This window comes from Colobus angolensis, unplaced genomic scaffold (genome assembly GCF_000951035.1).
Source record: "Colobus angolensis palliatus isolate OR3802 unplaced genomic scaffold, Cang.pa_1.0 Scaffold300, whole genome shotgun sequence".
NCBI classification, from domain to species: Eukaryota; Metazoa; Chordata; class Mammalia; order Primates; family Cercopithecidae; genus Colobus; species Colobus angolensis.
Window position 1 is genome coordinate 1,848,611 of NW_012116267.1, and position 18,906 is coordinate 1,867,516.

The 18,906-nt window shown below is 44.7% G+C and overlaps 1 protein-coding gene across 1 annotated transcript in view; it reads right to left on the reverse strand.

Moving 5' to 3' along the window:
• The window catches only part of CLIC6 (chloride intracellular channel 6), a 46,382-nt gene that overhangs the window by 26,967 nt on the left and 509 nt on the right, over positions 1 to 18,906 (reverse strand). The window contains exon 2 of the mRNA XM_011950055.1: positions 17,867 to 18,898. Coding sequence (XP_011805445.1) covers positions 17,867 to 18,898 — 1,032 coding nt within the window. The remainder of the gene's footprint in view (positions 1 to 17,866; positions 18,899 to 18,906) is intronic.

Consider the following 18,906-nt stretch of genomic DNA (forward strand, 5'->3'; position numbering starts at 1 on the left):
AGGAGCCCTTCGCTCTCTCTCTGAAAAGCGAGACAGCTGGTTCACCTCATTCCCTTACCCCACACTGAAAGCAGCTTCATAAAAGTGCCCTGAGAGATTAGAAAGGAAGATCCTGGCTGGACAAGTGGCTCACACCACCACACCTGACCTATTTCACAATTTCTAGAAGGGACTCGGACACCTTTGAAGGAGTCATAGAATACAAGCAGGCTTCTTTGGGGGAAATTCTGACATTGTGGCCATCAGAATTTGCTACTTCAGCTCAAATTCTGGAATTTCTGTCTCCCCTTAGAGACAAGTCAAGTCTCCCTTAGAGAAGGAGGAAAATTAGTCTCATTGCATCCCAGTCATGAGACCCACTGCTGAGGTCCGCTCAGCTGTCTCCCTGCACCCTCTGCCCAAGCCTTTCTCAGCTCAGTCACCTTCTCCCTTCTTCCTCTACAGTCTGTATTAGCAAACTAGAGACCCTCGCTGGTCTTATCCCCCACCTCTTGGTTAGGTGCAGGATAGAGCCACGTGGGGTGGGGCAGGCATCAGGCCATCCTGCAATGAAAGGGGCAAGGGCACAGCAGATGGAGCACACGGGGCGTCTGCGCTTCTTAGCCTCTCTGCAAGGCCAGGAGAACACTAGCCACATAGGAGACCACCGGGTGGCCCATTGTTCTCCGTCTTTTGTCTTCCCTCGCCTGCCCTCTAGTGGGGAGAAAAAGTAACCAGCGAGGACAGCAACAGCCAACAAAATCCAGCAGCAGAAATAAGGCTCCTAGCGCAGTAAAAGTCAAACCAACAGTGGGGCACGGCGGGCGGGGAGGGGCTGGTCCTCTCTCTTGCCACACTGATGAGGACTGAGGGGAAAGAATATTGCATCCCCTTGTTTTCACATCTTTGCTAGTATTGTCCATTGTTATTATACCAGCTCAACCCATGACACGAATAGCAGGCATCACACTTCTTGTAAGTCTACAAAGGAAACAGGTATCATCATTGCAGCAAGGCCTATTTTAGAAAAGAATCTTTTTTTTTTTGAAATAAATAAAAGTCCACACTTTCTAGACTGACTTTGTTTTCATGCTCAACCAATCCTTTAGACCATACCCCCAGTGGAGCGGACAGCTCCACCCAGTGGTCATTGTCTGCAATTATCAGTAAAATTTGTCCAGATTCCTCGCTCCAGGCGAGGAATAAAAGGAGCTAGGCTTTCCCTTAAAACAGACTTCTCACTCTTCATTAAAACTTAGAAATTAACTTTATTCACCCCTACATTTAGATGCTAAGAAATATATTTTAGATCTTAACACTTTCAAACATAGGTCTAAATATTTCAAAAAACCTACTAATCCTAAACATATTCCCAAGTGTGTATAGTATTTTTTCTTTTCAGCTGTTGTAACAATTAATTTATTATTCAATGGATTAAGTGGGTGACTACCCTTGATCCACATTGATTAATTACTGAACCACATTGCTCCTAGCTTTCAGTTCTAGCAAAAGGCTTAATTATGTTAGTGTTCATTGTAACAGCAGGTAGAATCAAGGCATAAGAAGTCCTTGAACAAACAAACTGGTATTTGCCATCTACTCTCATATATGAATTATGCTTTAAAAACTCCAGGGCTATTTTTAATCCATATTTAATAATATGGCCTGATACCAACTGAAGCTTTTACATGGAGATGAAAAGCTTATTTCCTTGTGAAATTCTCACAAGGAATTATTGCAACAAAGGAACATCTTGTTCTAGAAAGCCTGCTTAATAATGCAGCCTGTTTTTATATACCCCGGTGGTTTAGGTTCTTGAATGACAGAGTAGTCCAATCCCTACAGTGACTCAAAAGGGAAAAAATGTGGGCACCAAAAGGAACGACTGGCTGTGTGGAGCCTCCTTCCTCTCCTCTGATTGCCCCCTCCCCCTTGGAACTGCTTTCAACTGTTACTCCACACCTCTCATCTGGTCCTGTCTTTTCACCCACTCAGATTTCACTAGCTTGGAGGAGACATCAGTCATGGCATATCCCAGTCACCAATTGCCACTTAACAAATTACCCAAAATTTATCAGCCTAGAGTACCTGGTTTATTGTACCTCATGATTTTGTGAGTGAAGGATTTGAAAGAGGTTTGCCTGGGTGATCCTTCCGTTCCATGTGGCACTGACGAAGGTTACTCAGCAGTGTTCCGCCAGCAGATGGGCTGGTCTGAGATGCCAAGACAGTTTCTTTTTTTTTTGGAGACGGAGTCTAGCTCTGTCGCCCAGGCTGGAGTGCAGTGGTGCGATCTCGGCTCACTGCAAGCTCCGCCTCCCGGGTTTACGCCATTCTCCTGCCTCAGCCTCCCGAGTAGCTGGGACTACAGGCGCCCGCCATCTCGCCCGGCTAGTTTTTTGTATTTTTTAGTAGAGACGGGGTTTCACCGTGTAGCTCAGGATGGTCTCGATCTCCTGACCTCGTGATCCACCCGTCTCGGCCTCCCAAAGTGCTGGGATTACAGGCTTGAGCCACCGCGACCGGCCGCCAAGACAGTTTCATACACATGCCCAGTGTCTTGTGGATGGTCTGGTCTGAGGGGGCCAAGACAGTTTCACACACATGCCCAGCATCTTGTAGAGATGGCTGGAAGGCTGGGCTCACCTATGATTGTCAAATGGAGTACCTACAGGTAGACCCTCCAGCATTGTGACCTCAGGATGGTCAGTGAATAAGGCAGAAGCCACACAGTCTTGCATGACAAAAATCACTCAGCATCAGGTCCACTATATTCTACTGGTTACCAAGTAGTCACTAAGGTCAGGCCCAATTCAGAGGGAGGAGAATCAGACCTCACTTCTTAATAGTATTAAATTAATAGTATTAAAGAAATGGCAGCCATCTTTAATCCACCACACCATGTGATTCCAGGCTGTGCCAAAATGCTCAAAGCATATGTTTTTGGTTTTGGATTTTTGTTTTATTTTGTTTTGTTTTGTTTTGTTTGACACGGAGTCTCACTCTGTCACCCAGGCTGGAGTGCAGTGGCACCCAGGCAAACCTGGCTCAAATCCTCGCTCAGCTCACGGCAACCTCAGCCTCCTGGGTTCAAGCGATTCTCCTGCCTCAGCCTCTCAAGTAGCTGAGGCTACAGGTGCCCACCTAATTTTTGTATTTTTAGTAGAGACAGGGTTTCACCATGTTAGGCAGGCTGGTCTTGAACTCCTGACCTCATGATCTGCCCACCTCGGCCTCCCAAAGTGTTGGCATTACAGGTGTGAGCCACTGTGCCGGCCAAAGCATATATTCTTAATTATATTAATAAATGCTTTGAGCATTTTAGTTATTTACTAACTTGAACTGGCTTAACCCATTTATGCCTGAGGTTGCAAATGTTTTGTGTGAAAAAGCAGACCTTGGCGATGACCTTGAGCAGTAGGATATAAATAACTCCCACAAGCTTAGTGGTCCAGTAATGGAACACTAGGCATAAATGGGTTAAGAAAACCTTAGTAGTGTCTGAAAGCAATGGAGTCGTTGTTTTGTACTCAGCCGTGGGTGGTGCTACCTATGTGCAGGACTTCCCTTAGCAAGAGCCTCAATGCCTGGAGAGTGGCAGATCATTCTTGCTTTATTGCTGTTATTTATGATTCAAATAATCATAATATATTAGTGAAAGGGACAGCTAACAAAAACAAATGCCCCCTCCATGTCTGATATGTTCATGCCTCTGAGTTTCTTTAAGCATTGGCTTCTCTGTTTGGCGAGTTACATAACACAAAGAAGCCTCTGAGTGCAACCTAAAACTTCATCCAGTTTGATCATTTATGGGAAGAGAGTTGAAGGCATCCAACCCGGAGTTAAAACAAAGAGAACAAAGCCGGGGGAGACAGTTAAGTCTTTCCAAGGTTCTTTGAACTCACCTCCAAGTTTCTGACACCAAAGGCACCAAAAAAGTGTTGATTTTTCTCATTTAGGGAGAAAGGGTGTCACTGGATCTCCAGACCAATAACACCTTTAGTTTGTGTGGCCTTCAAAGCAGATGATGGCTGTGATGTGCCCAGTATCTTGGACAGGTCATTTGGCCTTCATGCTAAGTACCCCATTAGAATATCATTGTGTGTTCCAGCCAGGGAATAAAACCGTGTCCTCCCTGCTCTGATTCGTCATCCCCATGTCCCCAGGTGGCTAGAGGAGGACCAGGGTCACTGCTGGAGGAGCTGCTGGAGTGCATATGAGCTTCCTCCTACTGGACTGCAGCATTCTACACCCCACCACCATCACCCCACCAGAGCTAGGAAAATAAAAGTATAAAGCCTGAACAATGGGTCCAGGCTTTCTTCTTTCTCAGCAGCCAGCCACCCTCCCCAGTGGAGAGTCTCCCTAGCTGGAAGGCAAAACCTAGGCTTATGGAAGAGGACCTGACTGCCTGGCTTCTCCAGGACAGTTTTGAACTCTCACACCTGGAAACCAAAAGGGTGCCATGGAACTGACAGCTACTTCATCAGCACTGTGGTGCCTCTCCTTTGTAAAAATAAGTGCTGCTCCTTAGAGATCAAGAAATAACTGCAGAAAGGAGACGTGGAATGATCTAGGTCACACTTCCAGGTCCTCTTTGCTTGTGTACTATAATTACAGTGATTTATTTTCCTCTCTCTCATTTTGGCCTTTACTTACACTCCTCATTGTAGTCTCCTACCATAGAAAGAGAAGGAAGGAAATATTCTTTCACATGCCATAGTACTTTAATAGCTGTTGAGTTAGTATGCTCAAAGTCAATGTCTGTAAACACAATCTGGCTGCTGAGACATCACTGGTTTAGGTGAAAAGAAGTTATGAGATAGTAATATAAAATTACATTCAACAAAATATACAATTAAAAACTGACCACCTGACAGAGTAGCTATTTCTACATGGCTGTCATTCATCTGTTGTGCAGATAGATTGATAAACTGATTCATATTCCAACAGAGGGGCATATGGCAGGGGGCCAGGCCTCATGGTCAGAGATCTAGAATCTAACTTTCCCCTAGACTGTTGTCACTGCCCAGCCTGCCAGGCTGCTCTTCCCACCTAGCCCAGCAATCTCCTGTGGTCTCCATCCTCATGCTGCATGGTAGTTGTTTTTTTCTGGATCACTGTCTAGGTTGAAGTTCTCCAGAAAAGCAGGGGCTGTGTTTGTTCTAATCACTGTTACACCCCCAGCCCCAAGCACAATGTCTGCTACGTGGCAGGTAACCAATAAATATTTGTTTTAAATATACATTTGGGTGCAAAACAGCACTTGGTAGTGTGAAGGACGAAAAAAAAAGCAGCTTTTACTTCTCCCTACTTCAATAGACTCAACTTTTATGTGAACAGCCATATACTATTAAAAGAAGAGAAACAGTGAGTTGAAGGATAAAATCCACAAACGTAGTAAAAATCTGGAATATGTCAACAGAGTCTGTTTTCCACAAAAGCTTCAAAATTATTTTTTAAACAACTTTTGATATTTGAGCATTTCAGTTTTCCCTCTGTATTAGTCCATTTTCACACTGCTATAAAAACTACCAGAGACTGGGTAATTTCTAAAGAAAAGAGGTTTCATTGACTCACAGTTCCACATGGCTGAGGAGGCCTCAGGAAACTTACAATCATGTTGGAAGGTGAAGAGGAAGCAAGGCACTTCTTGCATGGCAGCAGGGTGGGGATAAGGGGGAGTGCCGCACTTTTAAACCATCAGATTCATAAGAACTCACTCACTATCATGAGAACAACATGGAAGAAAATGCTCCCACGATCCAATCACTTCCCACCACATCCCTCCCTCAACATGTGCAGATTACTTTGAGATGAGATTTGGATGTGGACAAAGAGCCAAAACATATCACCTTCCCACTCCTTAAACATAAGCTATAGGTAGGCTTCACTGTCCTCCACAATTCTCTGGATCTCCTCATTCTCTATAAATTTCGGTCAATTCTTTCAACAGACCAGAGCACAAATAGACCATCTGGCTAAGAGACACAACCTCAGAGATAATATTTTTATATCACTGCATCACAGGTGATATTTTCACAATGGTTTTGATTTGTGGGAATCAAATAGATTTCAGTGAATCGTATACAAAGATCAAAGTGATATATCTTACATTTGAAGATGGGGTGATATAGGCTTGAAGTGATCCTGCTATCTATACAGTTTAAACTTTGTTTTGAAAAGGGATTCTTACCATGTCACATGGAGTTTCATTCTAAAAGGGCATATGCTTGATAAAATGTAACTGTTAATTAAAAATAGAGGGAAAGGGGTAGGACTGGAAATACCTGATTCTTCAGTATTTAAGAAGTTATAGAGTGTAAAGTAAAGCAACATTTAAAGATGTCAGTGAATGAAGCTGGAGATTCTAAGAGTGCCATCATCATCCACACTTTGCTTTCCCATGCATCAATTACAAGAAATTACTAAGACTAAAAGGATAAATTTTCCAGTGCAAACAGTCAGCGCATTCCTACAAAAATGTATGGAACACATATGGCAGACAAAAGTCTAACTTCTTTAACATAAAAGTCAGAAAGCATAGGTCAAAAGCCCATCTGAAAAACGCAGAGAACATAAGCAGCCAGCTCACAGAAAAACAAATACCAATATATAAAAGTATACTTATTTACTTTTTAAATATATAAAAGTATACTCAACCTCACACATAATAAAATAAATGCAAATTACATGACAATGGACATCACTTTCACCTCTCAGATTCAAAACATTTGATAATACCTCAGCAGAGAAGTTTGGGGAAATAAGCATGGCACTGATATAGTGTCAAAGGAGCATTACATGGTAGCACCTCTTTGAAGAGGAAATTTGGTAATGGTTATCAAAAGCTTAAATATGCACATCCTTTCCCCTAGCAATGCCATTTCTAAGAGTTTAGCTCCTATATATTACTATACATCTGCGGAGGGATATTCACTATACCATTATTTAACATATCAAAAAGAGGAAGCTACCTAAACAACTACCTATGGGGAAATGATTATAGAGTATATGCATCACCAGAATACTATGACATTTTTCACAAGAATGTGACAGAGCTAGAGGCACTGATAAGGAGCAATTTCCAAGACATATTGTTAAGGGAAGAAAGCAAGATGTAAACCAATGTATTTCCGGTGTACTATTTTTTGTGAAAAAAGAAAAGGTGGTGTTTTAAAAATTTGTCCACAAATTCTTTGCCTTTTCTTTTAAGTGGTGGAGTCTAACTCCACTTTCCTTGAGGACTGGACTTAGTGATCATATTTCTAATGAATAAAATAAGGCAGAAGTTACAGCATGTGACTTCTGAGACAAAGTCATAAGAGGTATTATGGCTTCTTCCTTGGTCTCTCTTAGATCCCTGCTCGGAAAAAGCCAGATGCCATGTTGTGGGGACTCTAAAGAAGGTCTATGAAGAGGCCCACGTGGTAAAAAACTAACTGCACCTCCTGCCAAATAACATGTGAGTCAGTCATCTTGAAAGTGGATTATCCAGCCCTAATAAGTCCTTCAGATGAGACCATGGCCCTAGCCCCAATCAGTCCTTCTAATGAAACCACAGCCCTAGCCCCAGTTAATCCTTCAGATGACATCACAGCTCTAACTGTCATCCTCACTGCAACCACATGAGCCAGAACTACCCAACTGATAAGGTTTGGCTGTGTGTTCCCACCTAAATCTCACCTTGAATTATAATAATCACCATGTGTCAAGGGCAGGACCAAATAGAGATAATTGAATCATGGAGGCAGTTTCCCCCATGCTGTTCTTGTGATAGTGAGTGAGTTCTTATGAGATCTGATAGTTTTATAAAGGGCTTCCCCCTTCACTCAGCACTTCTCCTTCCTGCTACCATGTGAAAAAGGGCATGTTTTCTTCCCCTTCTGCCATGATTGCAAGTTTCCTGAGGCCTCCCCAGCCATGTAGAACTGTGAGTCAATTAAACTTATTTCCTTTATAAATAACCCAGTCTCAGGCAGTTCTTTATTGCAGTATGAGAATGGACTAATACAGTAAATTGGTACTGAAGAGAGTGGGATGCTGCTATAAGGATACCTGAAAATGTGAAAGTTACTTTGGAACTGGAAAATAGATAGAGGTTTGAACAGTTTGGAGGGTTCAGAAGAAGACAGGAAAATGTGGGAAAGTTTGGAACTTCCTGGAGATTTGGAGGGCTCAGAAGACAGGAAGGTGTGGGAAAGTTCAGAACTTCCTACAGACTTGTTGAGTGGCTTTGACCAAAATGCTGGTAGTGATATGGACAATGAAGACCAGATTGAGTTGGTCTCAAATGTGGGTGAGGAACTTATTGGGAGTTGAAATAAAGGTGACTCTTGCTTTGCTTTAGCAAAGAGACTGGCAGCATTTTGCCCCTGCCATAGAGATCTGTGGAACTTTGAACTTGAGAGAGATAATTTAGGGTATCTGGTGGAAGAAATTTCTAAGTGACAAAGCATTCAAGAGGAAGCAGAGCATAAAAGTTTGGAAAGTTTGCAGCCTGATGATGTGATAGAAAAGAAAAACCAATTTTCTGAGGAAAAATTCAAGCCTGCTTCAGAAATTTGCATAAGTAACAAGGAGCTAAATGTTAATGACCAAGACAATGGGGAAAAATATCTCCAGGGCATGTCAGCAACTTTTGTGGCAATTCCTCCCATCACAGGCCTGGAAGTCTACTAGGGAAAAATGGTTTCATGGGCCGCAGGCCCCCCTGCTGTGTGCAGCCTAGGGACTTAGTGCCCTGCATCCCAGCTGCTCCAGCCATGGCTAAAAGGGGCCCAGGTACAACTCAGGCCATTGCTTCAGAGGGTGCAAGCCCCAAGCCTTGGCAGCTTCCAAGTGGTATTGGGCCTGCTGGCATACAGAAGTCAATAACTGAGGTTTAGGAACCTCTGCTTAGATTTCAGAGGATATATGGAAATGCCAAGATGTCCAGGAGTAAGTTTGTTGCAGGGGCAGAGCCCTCATGGAGAACCTCTGCTAGGGCAGTACAAAAGGGAAATGTAGGGTCAGAGCCCCCACACAGAGTCCCCACTGGGGCACTGCCTAGTAGGGCTGTGAGAATAGGGTCACCATCCTCCAGCCCCCAGAATAGTGGATCCACCAATAGCTTGCACTGTGCACCTGGAAAAGCCACAGACACTCAAGACCAGTCCATGAAAGCAGCCAAGAGGGATGCTGTACCCTGCAAAGCCACAGGGGTGGAGCTGCCCAATGTCATGGGAGCCCACCTCTTACATCAGTGTGACTGGGACTGAGACACAGAATCAAAGGAGATAATTTTGGAACTTGAAGTTTTAATGACTGCCCTACTGGATTTCAGACTTACATGGGACCTGTAGCCCCTCTGTTTTGGCCAACTTCTCCCATTTGGAATGGTTGTATTTACCCAATGCCTGTACCCCCACTATATCTGGGAAGCAACTAACTTGCTTTTGATTTTACAGGCTCATAGGTGGAGGAGACTTGCCTTGTCTCAAATGAGACTTTGGACTTGGACTTTTAAGTTAATGCTGGAATGAGTTAAGACTTTGGGGAGACTTTTGGAGGGGCATGATTGTGTTTTAAAATGTGAGGACATGAGATTTGGGAGGGGCCTGGGTGGAATGATATGGTTTGGCTATGTCTCCACCCAAATCTCACCTTGAATTGTAATAATCCTCATGTGTCAAGCACAAGACCAGGTAGAGATAATTGAACCACGGGAGAAGTTTCCCCCATGCTGTTCTCGTGATAGTGAGTGAATTCTCACCAGATCTGATGGTTTATAAGGAGCTCCCCCTTTCACTTGGCACTTTTCCTTCCTGTAGCCATGTGAAGAAGGATGTGTTTGTTTCCCCTTCTGCCATGATTGTGAGTTTCCTGAGGTCTCCCAAGCCATGCAGAATTGTGAGTCAATTAAACCCCTTTCCTTTATAAATCCAGTCTTGGGCAGTTCTTTATAACAGCATGAGAACTGACTAAGCAACTCACAAATCCCATCTAAGCAACTCACAAATTCCTGACCCAGAAAAACTGAATAATAAATGTTTGTTGCTTTAAGGTTCTAGGTCTTGGGACAATTTGTTACACAGCAATAGATAGTACAGTGAGGATAAGTTTGAATTTGCATAGAATATCTCTGGAAAAATATTTGGTGGGTATCTCTAGGGAGAAAAATTGGGAGGCTGGGCTTCAAGGGTGAAAGAAGACTTAATTATCATTGTATTATACCTTTTTATATTTCTAAATTTTACTATTCCAATGTATTATCTTTTCCAAAAAATGGTAGGTAGATTTTACAAAATAATCTCATGGACTACATAAATATGTTATACTAAAATTTGTATAAATATATTTAACCTACATTTTATTTTGACTTTATATAAATCAAAATTTTTATGGTTTTTGTAGACAAAAAAAATTCTAACAATATATAGATGTTTAGTGTCTTAAATATTTCTTACTCACTGTGAAAGAGCTTGCCGGTTCTTTCGTCTACAACTGTTCTCCATTTTCCTTCTAAATTGAACTCCAGTTTTGTGTGAATGGCATTGTATTTAAAAGTAAGTACAAGCTAGGAGTCAGTAAACTTTCTCTTAAAGGGCCCAGTAATAAATATTTTGGGCTTTGTGGTCCACAGAGTCTCTGTTGCAACTACTCAGCTCTGCTGTTGGAGAGTAAAAGGAGTCATACAGGATACGTCAAAGAACAAACATGGCTGGGTTCCAAAAAAAGTTTGTTTATGGGCCCTGAAATTTGAATTTCATGTATTTTTCATAAGTCATGAATTATTCTTCTTTTAATGTTTTCCAACCATTTAAAAACGTAAGTCATTCTTAGGTTGTAGGTGTACAAAAACAGGTGGCAAGCTAGATCTGACCTGCATGCTACAGTTTGCTAACCCCTGGTATATATAAGCCAATCTCATACCCTTGTGCTTGTAAAAGGCCTGGAGGGGGTTGGGGCATAGAATCCAGTTCCAGCCACTAGACACAGGAAAAGTCTGCTGCAAGAGTTATCAGGAGCATTTCTCCTCCCTGATGAAGGAGGAATGGGAATAAGAAGAAAACTCCTGACCCTTCCCTCTAGCTTCCTACTTGAGGTATTGCTGGTCAGGATTTGGTGCTTAAGGCTAAGGCAGCCATCTTTTGATGATACAGGGAGGCAGAACACAATGAACTAATCTGTGCCCCGATGACAGGGGTAAGATGCTTTATCCACCTATCTCTGGATTTCTTGTTGTATGAGAAAAGTAAACTTCTGATTAAAGGCACTTGTTACTGGATAGTTTATTAATTGCAGCTGACCACACTCTTAATGATGTTCTCTTCGACATTAAATACCATACTGTAGTATCAGCTGGGGCACAAGTATTATTTATAACCAACTCTTAATATACACCAAATTGTTAGCCCATTTGCCACCTAACTTGAGAGCAAAGGTTTGAAGGCTTGGCAGAGCAGATGGTCCCCCATGCAAGAGGAGGAAAAAGCAATAAGAGACTGTCTTAAATTCAAGACTGGGAAATTTTCATAGCAGCATTAAATGAAATAGATTTTATACCTCAGCACCAACAGCTCCAAATTAAAATGCTGCTTTCAGAAGGAGGAAGTGGGCCTGTCAGTACAAGCATGGATTTTAGCCGAAGATGGACTTAGATACTGTCTCCCTGTGGGGAGGAGAATGGGCTGACAAAAAGCATGGGGGTGGTTTTTTGGAAACTGTCTATGTTGTGAAGAAAATGTCTCCCCCAACTATGCCCAGGTATAGGGCCCAGTTTATAAATCAACACTCAGGCAGAAAAAAACCAAATTAATGCTGGAAAATTTTAGAAGATTTGAATACCTTTGTAACTCTCACAAAAACTTTTTCTTTACTGAATATGACAGGAGTTCAGAGAATGATAGACCAAAGATCACCTATTTTAGAAAATCTTGAAGAATCTATACCAGGCATTATCAGAGGATCCCACACTCTGTGGACTGGAAAGGAAAACGGTTTTGTCTCCCCAACTATAATCCAATCAACAACGATTTAGTGACTACCGCTGTGTCTGCAGGTCCTCCTGCTGCATGCTCCTGTAGCCTGCTGCTCATCCTCCATCCCCCTTCCCTTCCTACCAGCATTAACTGGCTATCTGTTATGTGTCAAACAGCATGCAAAGGGCTAAAAGAACATGATGGGAAAAACTACATGGTCTTTGCAGTGCAGGCTTCCAGTGGAGATGCTATAGACATAATTATTACATTGCCCCTTGTCTGTCTTCTGTGCTAGATGGTAAACTCTGGGAGGACAAGAAGCTTGTCAGTCCTGCTTACCAATGTGTCCCCAGACTCTAGCACAGAGTCCAACACACAGTAGGTAATATATCTGTATGTATTGAGTTAACGTATGGACCCATAGCGTGAGGATCCCCTTGAGCCTCAAGCACGGAGCGGAGTGTTGGCTTTTACATACTCCTTCCACTTCTAGGTTTTATCTAGGTATCTGAAAGGACACAATACATTTACATACCTAAAGACCCAGGGTAGTATTTCTGAAGGTTTTCTGTGGGTCTTTAGATATTCAAGGAAATGGGATATCTGAGGCAGCCGACAAAGGCTGGCTGTGTGAAACCAAGGACACAAAGGAAAGCCCATATGAGGGGAGGAACCCGTGCTGAAGGCAAAGGGATCCAGTTGTTTCCATGAAGCACATGGCCCGTCAGCGCAGACAGAGAAGGGAGCTGTGATGTGTGCACATGGCAGGAAAGAGCTGCAAATTCCCAAAGCCACCAGCATCCTGTAACCCTGCTGCCAAGATGTCTTCATGGAAAAAGGTGGCTCTGTTTCTCTCACAAGGGACACTGGGCTGGGACAGTGAGGAACCAGTCATGTGTCTTACAAATCAGCCGTCCACCCAACCCACTATGTATCCGCACCAAAAAGCACAGTGGAGGGCCTGCCATGAGCCCACTGCAGTGGCAGGTGGTGAGAACAGAGAGGCAATGACGACAGGACTCTCACTGAGTGTGGCGGGGGTATCCCCACCCCCAGCGTGCTGTACACACCCACACCTGTCTGTATGTAAGAGGTTATACAAAACATCATTCTCCACCTATATCCACCCCAAGTAACCCGGTACTGATTTCATATATGTCATCTGTAAGCAGGTTTTCTAAGACAATAAAAAAAATTACAAAAAAGTGTTTTTAGGCGAGAATTAAAGTCTCAGAAGTGCATCTTTGCTCACTTTCCTTCAGAACACATAGCACACATATAGTTGTGAAAATAACACCTCCCTTTCAAGCTCCCTGGAGACCCAGTCCCGTAGAACAAATCTCAACATGCTCTCTCCCAGGGACATGTCCACAAGAGTCACAGCTTACTGGTCTACCAGGAGTCCATCACATGCTGGTCCTGGCTCATTCTTGCCCAGCTGTGTGGTGTGACAATGCTTGGAAGGCTCTTCTTTTTTTTTTTTTTTTTGGAGGGGCGGGGGCTCATTTCTGGATGACAGTGCTTATTCAAAGGCTATGTCCTTCTTGAGTTTTACTGTATTTCATCAGGTCAGTTTCACCTCTTTGGAGAACCCACATGTGAATACAAAGGCAAGCTTTTTTGGCTCAGCAGTAACTGTCTGTTTACAGGTAAACAGGTGGTGTCCAAATCCTGGGTGGCCCAGGACTCATCACTGGTCAACACTGAAGTTTTTTTAGGTCATATCAAATCTGCCAGGAAAGCTGTAGCTCAGACTGTCCCGTCTGAAGACCCTGACTCAAAGCTTACACGCCGGATTAGGGCAACCAAAGCTGTAAGCAAGATTTTTTTGGTGTGACTACATCTCCACTACTGCTGAACTCCTTACTTCAATGAAGTTCTTACTTAACTCTTTGCTGCTTGTTTTGCCTGTTGTTATTATGTTATTGTGTGATTATGTTATTATGTTGTTACCCTTTGTTATTATGAGGAAAGAAAAAGAACCTTTCTTACGAAATATATTGCAGTTACCCTATAATTTGATGACAAATAATTAACGCTTCTTTGAGAAAACAAAACTAAAAGTTAGCATAATCAGCAATTAATTTACCACAAAATAATTTAAGGCCTTTCTTGGCTGGTGCTATATGTTCCTGGCTTTTGTACAAGAATATATCCTTGCATGCTTGTACAATAAAACAAACTGACGAATTAATAACGTGACGATTCTCATAAAGATGGAGAATATATTAGATAGCTAATTAGAAGCAGATGTGGGGCAATTATTATTACATGTTACTACATAGTTAGCCATTACTTTTTGGTATATTTGTAACCAACATATTTATTTTTAACAAAATAAGAAGAGAGGCCAGGCATAGTGGCTTGTGCCTATAATCCTAGCACTTCGGGAGGCCAAAGTGGGAGGGTCACTTGAGCCCAGCAGTTGAAGACCCGCTGGAGCAACAAAGTGAGACTTCCGTCTCTACAAAAATTTTTTTAAAAAACTAGCTGGGTGTAGTGGTGTATGCCTGTGGTCCCAGCTACTCAGGAGGCTGAGACAAGAGGACTGCTTGAGCGCAGGAGTTGGAGACCAGCCTGGGCAACATAGTGAGACCCTGTCTCAAAAAAAAAAAAAAAAAAATTGGAAGAAATGTGAAAGTTAGGAGTTTCCAAATAGAATACGACCTAATTTTAAAATGTGTTTGTTCAGCTGTCATATGAAGGCTAGGAGAATGTTTGAAAGGATATTGCAGTATTTTCCTTTAAACCCAGCTGTGAATTCCACACTCCAGCTATGCCGTAAAAACCTACCATGAGGACGCACCTAGGCGTGTTCACAAAACCCAGGTCAGGTGTCCACTGTAGAATAGAATCCAGACAAAACTGAGCTCAAACAAGGAGCCTAGAAAAGGCTAATTCTGGCAAAGAAGTCCTATTCTGAACTAATTTACAGATTTTACGTCAAGTATTTCAAACTCAGAAAATATGAGTCTAAAGGGTGTTTGTTTAGTTTTGTTTTTTGTTTGTTTTTTGCTTTGGTGTCTGTCGTTTTTGTTTTGTTTCATTTTGTTTTCAAAGAGCATGATTGGTAGGATAAGAAGAAACTGTGACACAGTATCAATACTGTGAGGCTCACCATAAGTGGCCCCTCAGAAGTTAACCCGGGCGTGGTGGCTCAAGCCTGTAACCCCAGCACTTTGGGAGGCCAAGGTGGGTGGATCACCTGAGGTCAGGAGTTCGAGACCAGCCTGGCCAACATGACGAAACCCCATCTCTACCAAAAACACACACACAAAAATTAGCCAGGCATGATGGCACACGCCTGTAGTCCCAGCGACTCAGGAGGCTGAGACACAAGAATGGCTTGAACCTAGTCTGCGGAGGTTGCAGTGAGCTGAGATGGCGCCACTGCACTCCTGTCTGGGTGACAGAGCAAGAACCTGTCTGAATTAAAAGGAAAAAAAAAAGTTGACCAATTTCATCATTCGGAGATCTATTTGTTTCCTTAAGAAAAAAGAAGTTAACAGCTGAGCACCAAGTCAATCATCAGAACAAAGCATTGTGGATAAGCTGCCCATCCTATCCCACTGCTGGTGCTAGGCCACATACTTCTGCCTACCCAAACTTCTCCCAAGCGATATTTGAGAAAACAAGTTGTATGAAAACGACTTTTCATAACATTCTTATCCTTAGAGATTAGAGGTAATTAGGTACCTAGAGGGATTTTTCCCTAAAAATAAATAAAATAAATAATGGCAGGGATAACTGTTTCTGTGCAAAATCAAAGCAAGTATATGGGAGCAACACAGATGTAACAATAGGAACTCACATGTGTACTGTGCTTATTTCCAGCCAGGCACTTTTCTAAGTGCTTTCTGTAATCTAATTCTCTATTCCTCATGGTAACCTCAAGGGCTAGGTACTATTATTGTCCCCATTTTATCAATGAGACAACAATGATACCAAAAGGTTAAGTAACTTGCCCAAGGTCACACGACAAGAAATTAGCAAAGCCAGGATTTGATCCCAGACCCACTGGCTCTAAAGTCCACGTTCTTGATCACCACACTAGCCAGCAGCCAGATACCCATTCAAGCCTTCACCACATCCCACACCTGTGTTCTGTGCTGGAGATAGAACGATGAATTTCACACAGCTGAGGAAAGAGACATAGCAGGCTGAGAGCAGTGCCTTAACAGGGACATCTGACTGGGACTGGAAGAGCTAACTCTTGGACTTGTGGCAGATAACCAGGCAGGAGAGCAGACAGGGGCGACGAGAAGAAACTGCATTCAGGCAGAGGGTACATAATGTACAAAGTTTCAAGGCAGGAAAGAATGTGGATCTCTCAAGGGACAGTAAGTAGTTTAATCCAGCTGGCATAGCGAGACCACAGGTAACAGAGGGTGGGGACACCCAGCAATGCTAAGCCAAGGCCAGAGAAAGGAGGCAGAAATAACATCACAAAGGGCCTGTGGACTGCCTAAGCAGTGGGGATTTACCTCAAATTCTGCAATAAACAACTAAAGAATTTAACACTAAGAAAGAAAATGATCAGATCTTGTCCACAGCTCACTGGCTATTATAAAGAGACTGGATTGGAGAGGACAGAGAACTGAAACAGGGAGACTAATCAGAAGCTGTTACTGTACATCAAAACGGTGCTAAGAGGCTGTGTGCCGGAATCATGTATCCCTACAACCAGAGCAACGGGAAATTTCTTAGTCCAAGGTGATGGAGAGGAGCAGATTTGGGGCCACACAGCAGCACTGCACTCCAGCTCTTCCCAGCAGTCTCCCAGGGGCTGATGTCCTGCGGTTATGTCCCAGGGTCTTGAAAAAGGCCAGAAACAGCACCTTCTCGCTACGGAAGAAACACACACCGCTTCTTTCCCCAAGTCCCTCGCCACCCAAACAATTTTTAAAATTCTGATGTTAGTCACTTTCAGAGCATTTCCTTCTATTTATTAAAATGTGCTTGCATTTCAGCCAGAGAGGTTTAGACGGTAACTGGTTTCTATAAGCTTGAAAGTATTTCTGAAGGATTATGATTCAGCATGCAATGCACATTCTTGACCTTATTATCTCCAGCTTTCCTGGGTCTGGCCAAAGGTCCTCAGAAAAGGCCTTTTAAACAAAGATCCTGGTGTGAAGTGCTGTTGGGCTTTGTTCTTTTATTTTTCATGCCTTGTAAATAATTCCTGTTTAAAATCAAAACTTTCTCAGTGTTGTCTCTACAGATTCCCCTACAGAATCCTTGCTCTCTTCCCATGCGAACTTAAGTTAAAAACATGACACACAAGCAGATGATGTTCAAGCCAACGGCATCTTGTATTCTTCCAAATTAAATGCTAAAACGTCCAATAAACACTATGTCAGTAAGGCTCCACCTTCCCCCCTAAACGTGCATTGTTGGTTCTACCAAAATAGAATACCTTTTTGGAGTTGAAAACATTGACCAGCTTTGGGTCTCTGAGATTGAGTCTGGACGGCACCTCCCACATTGAACCTACCTTCAAGTATTAAAGCTTCCTTTGGCAGAAATCCCTTTGAACACCAATAGGATGTGTTGCTTTTTTTTTTAAACTCTTTAGTTAATTCGTTAATAACCTCCTGACTAGCAGGGCCAGTTAGGATTTTCAGGACAAAGGACAGTGGGATGCTGAACCCACAACCCCACATCCTCATCGCCCCCCATCGCACTCTCCATTGCCCCCACCCTCAAAGTCTTTGCTTCCAGACCATTGAGTCCTGCCGCAAATGCTCTGGAAACTCTTCTTTAGGAAATCCCTGCAGTCCCGCCTCCCTCCCGCGCATGGAAGCGCCTGGTGACAATCAGGACACCACCGAGGGCTCCTCCCCGCGTGTCCCTCTGGGGTCTGAGATGACTAAGACCTCGAATGGAAGGGGGTCGTCCTTAGAGTTCAGGGAAGCTAGCTTTACCTTGACGAAGAGGGTAATGTCGTGCTCCTGCCCCAGGGCCCGCTCCTCGGACGCCTCTTCGTCCTCCCGGCGGCCGTTCATGCGCGCTGCCTCGTCGCCAGCCTCGGCGGGGCCCTCCTCGGCCAGGTGGTTGCTGAGCTGGGCTTCAGGCTCCGCGGCGCACCTGGAGGCCTCCTCACGTGGGCTGCTTTCGGGCAATTCCTCCTCGCCTCCAGCTGCGGCCTCCTCACTTGGCCCCTCTGGGCTCTGCTCTCGCCTCTCCTCTTCCTCCCCTGACTCCTGCTGGGGCCCAACCCCTACCCGGTCCTCGACAGCGTCTGCCCTCGCGTCCCCGGGAGCCGCTTCCTCGGACCCCTTTCCCCCCGGGACCTCCGTCTCCTCCGCTGCGTCCCAGGCAAGCTCACCAGGGCTGCGCCCCGCGCTCTCCCCGGCTGCAACCTCAATTGCCTCAGCCTGGGGCGGGAGGCTGCGGTCCCCTCCTTCCTGCGGCTCACCCGAGACCCGGCGCGCCCCTCCTGCCGGACCCTCGGCGTCCACCCTGTCCCCCGCAGGGTCCCCCGCTTCTACCCTGTCCCCCGCAGGGTCCCCCGCTTCTACGCTGTCCCCCGCCGGACCCTCCGCGTCTACGCTGTCCCCCACCCGGCCCTCCGCGTCTACGCTGTCCCCCACCCGGCCCTCGGCTTCTATGTTGTCCCCTGCTGGGCCCTCCGCGTCTACGCTGTCCCCCGCCGGACCCTCCGCGTCTACGCTGTCCCCCACCCGGCCCTCCGCGTCTACGCTGTCCCCCACCCGGCCCTCGGCTTCTATGTTGTCCCCCGCCGGGCCCTCCGCGTCTACGCTGTCCCCCGCCGCCCCGGGCGCGCTGCTTTCCGGGGCCTCAGGTCTCTGCTCCGCCTCCTCCTGCCTCTCAGGGGCCGCAGAGTCCTCCGGCTCCCTCTGAGCCTCCCCGCCGGGCTTGCCCTGCGCGCAGGGCCCCGGGCTCGTCCCCTCCACCTGCTGCGCGCCGCTTGTCTCCTCCCCTCCCTGGGGCACCTGGGCAA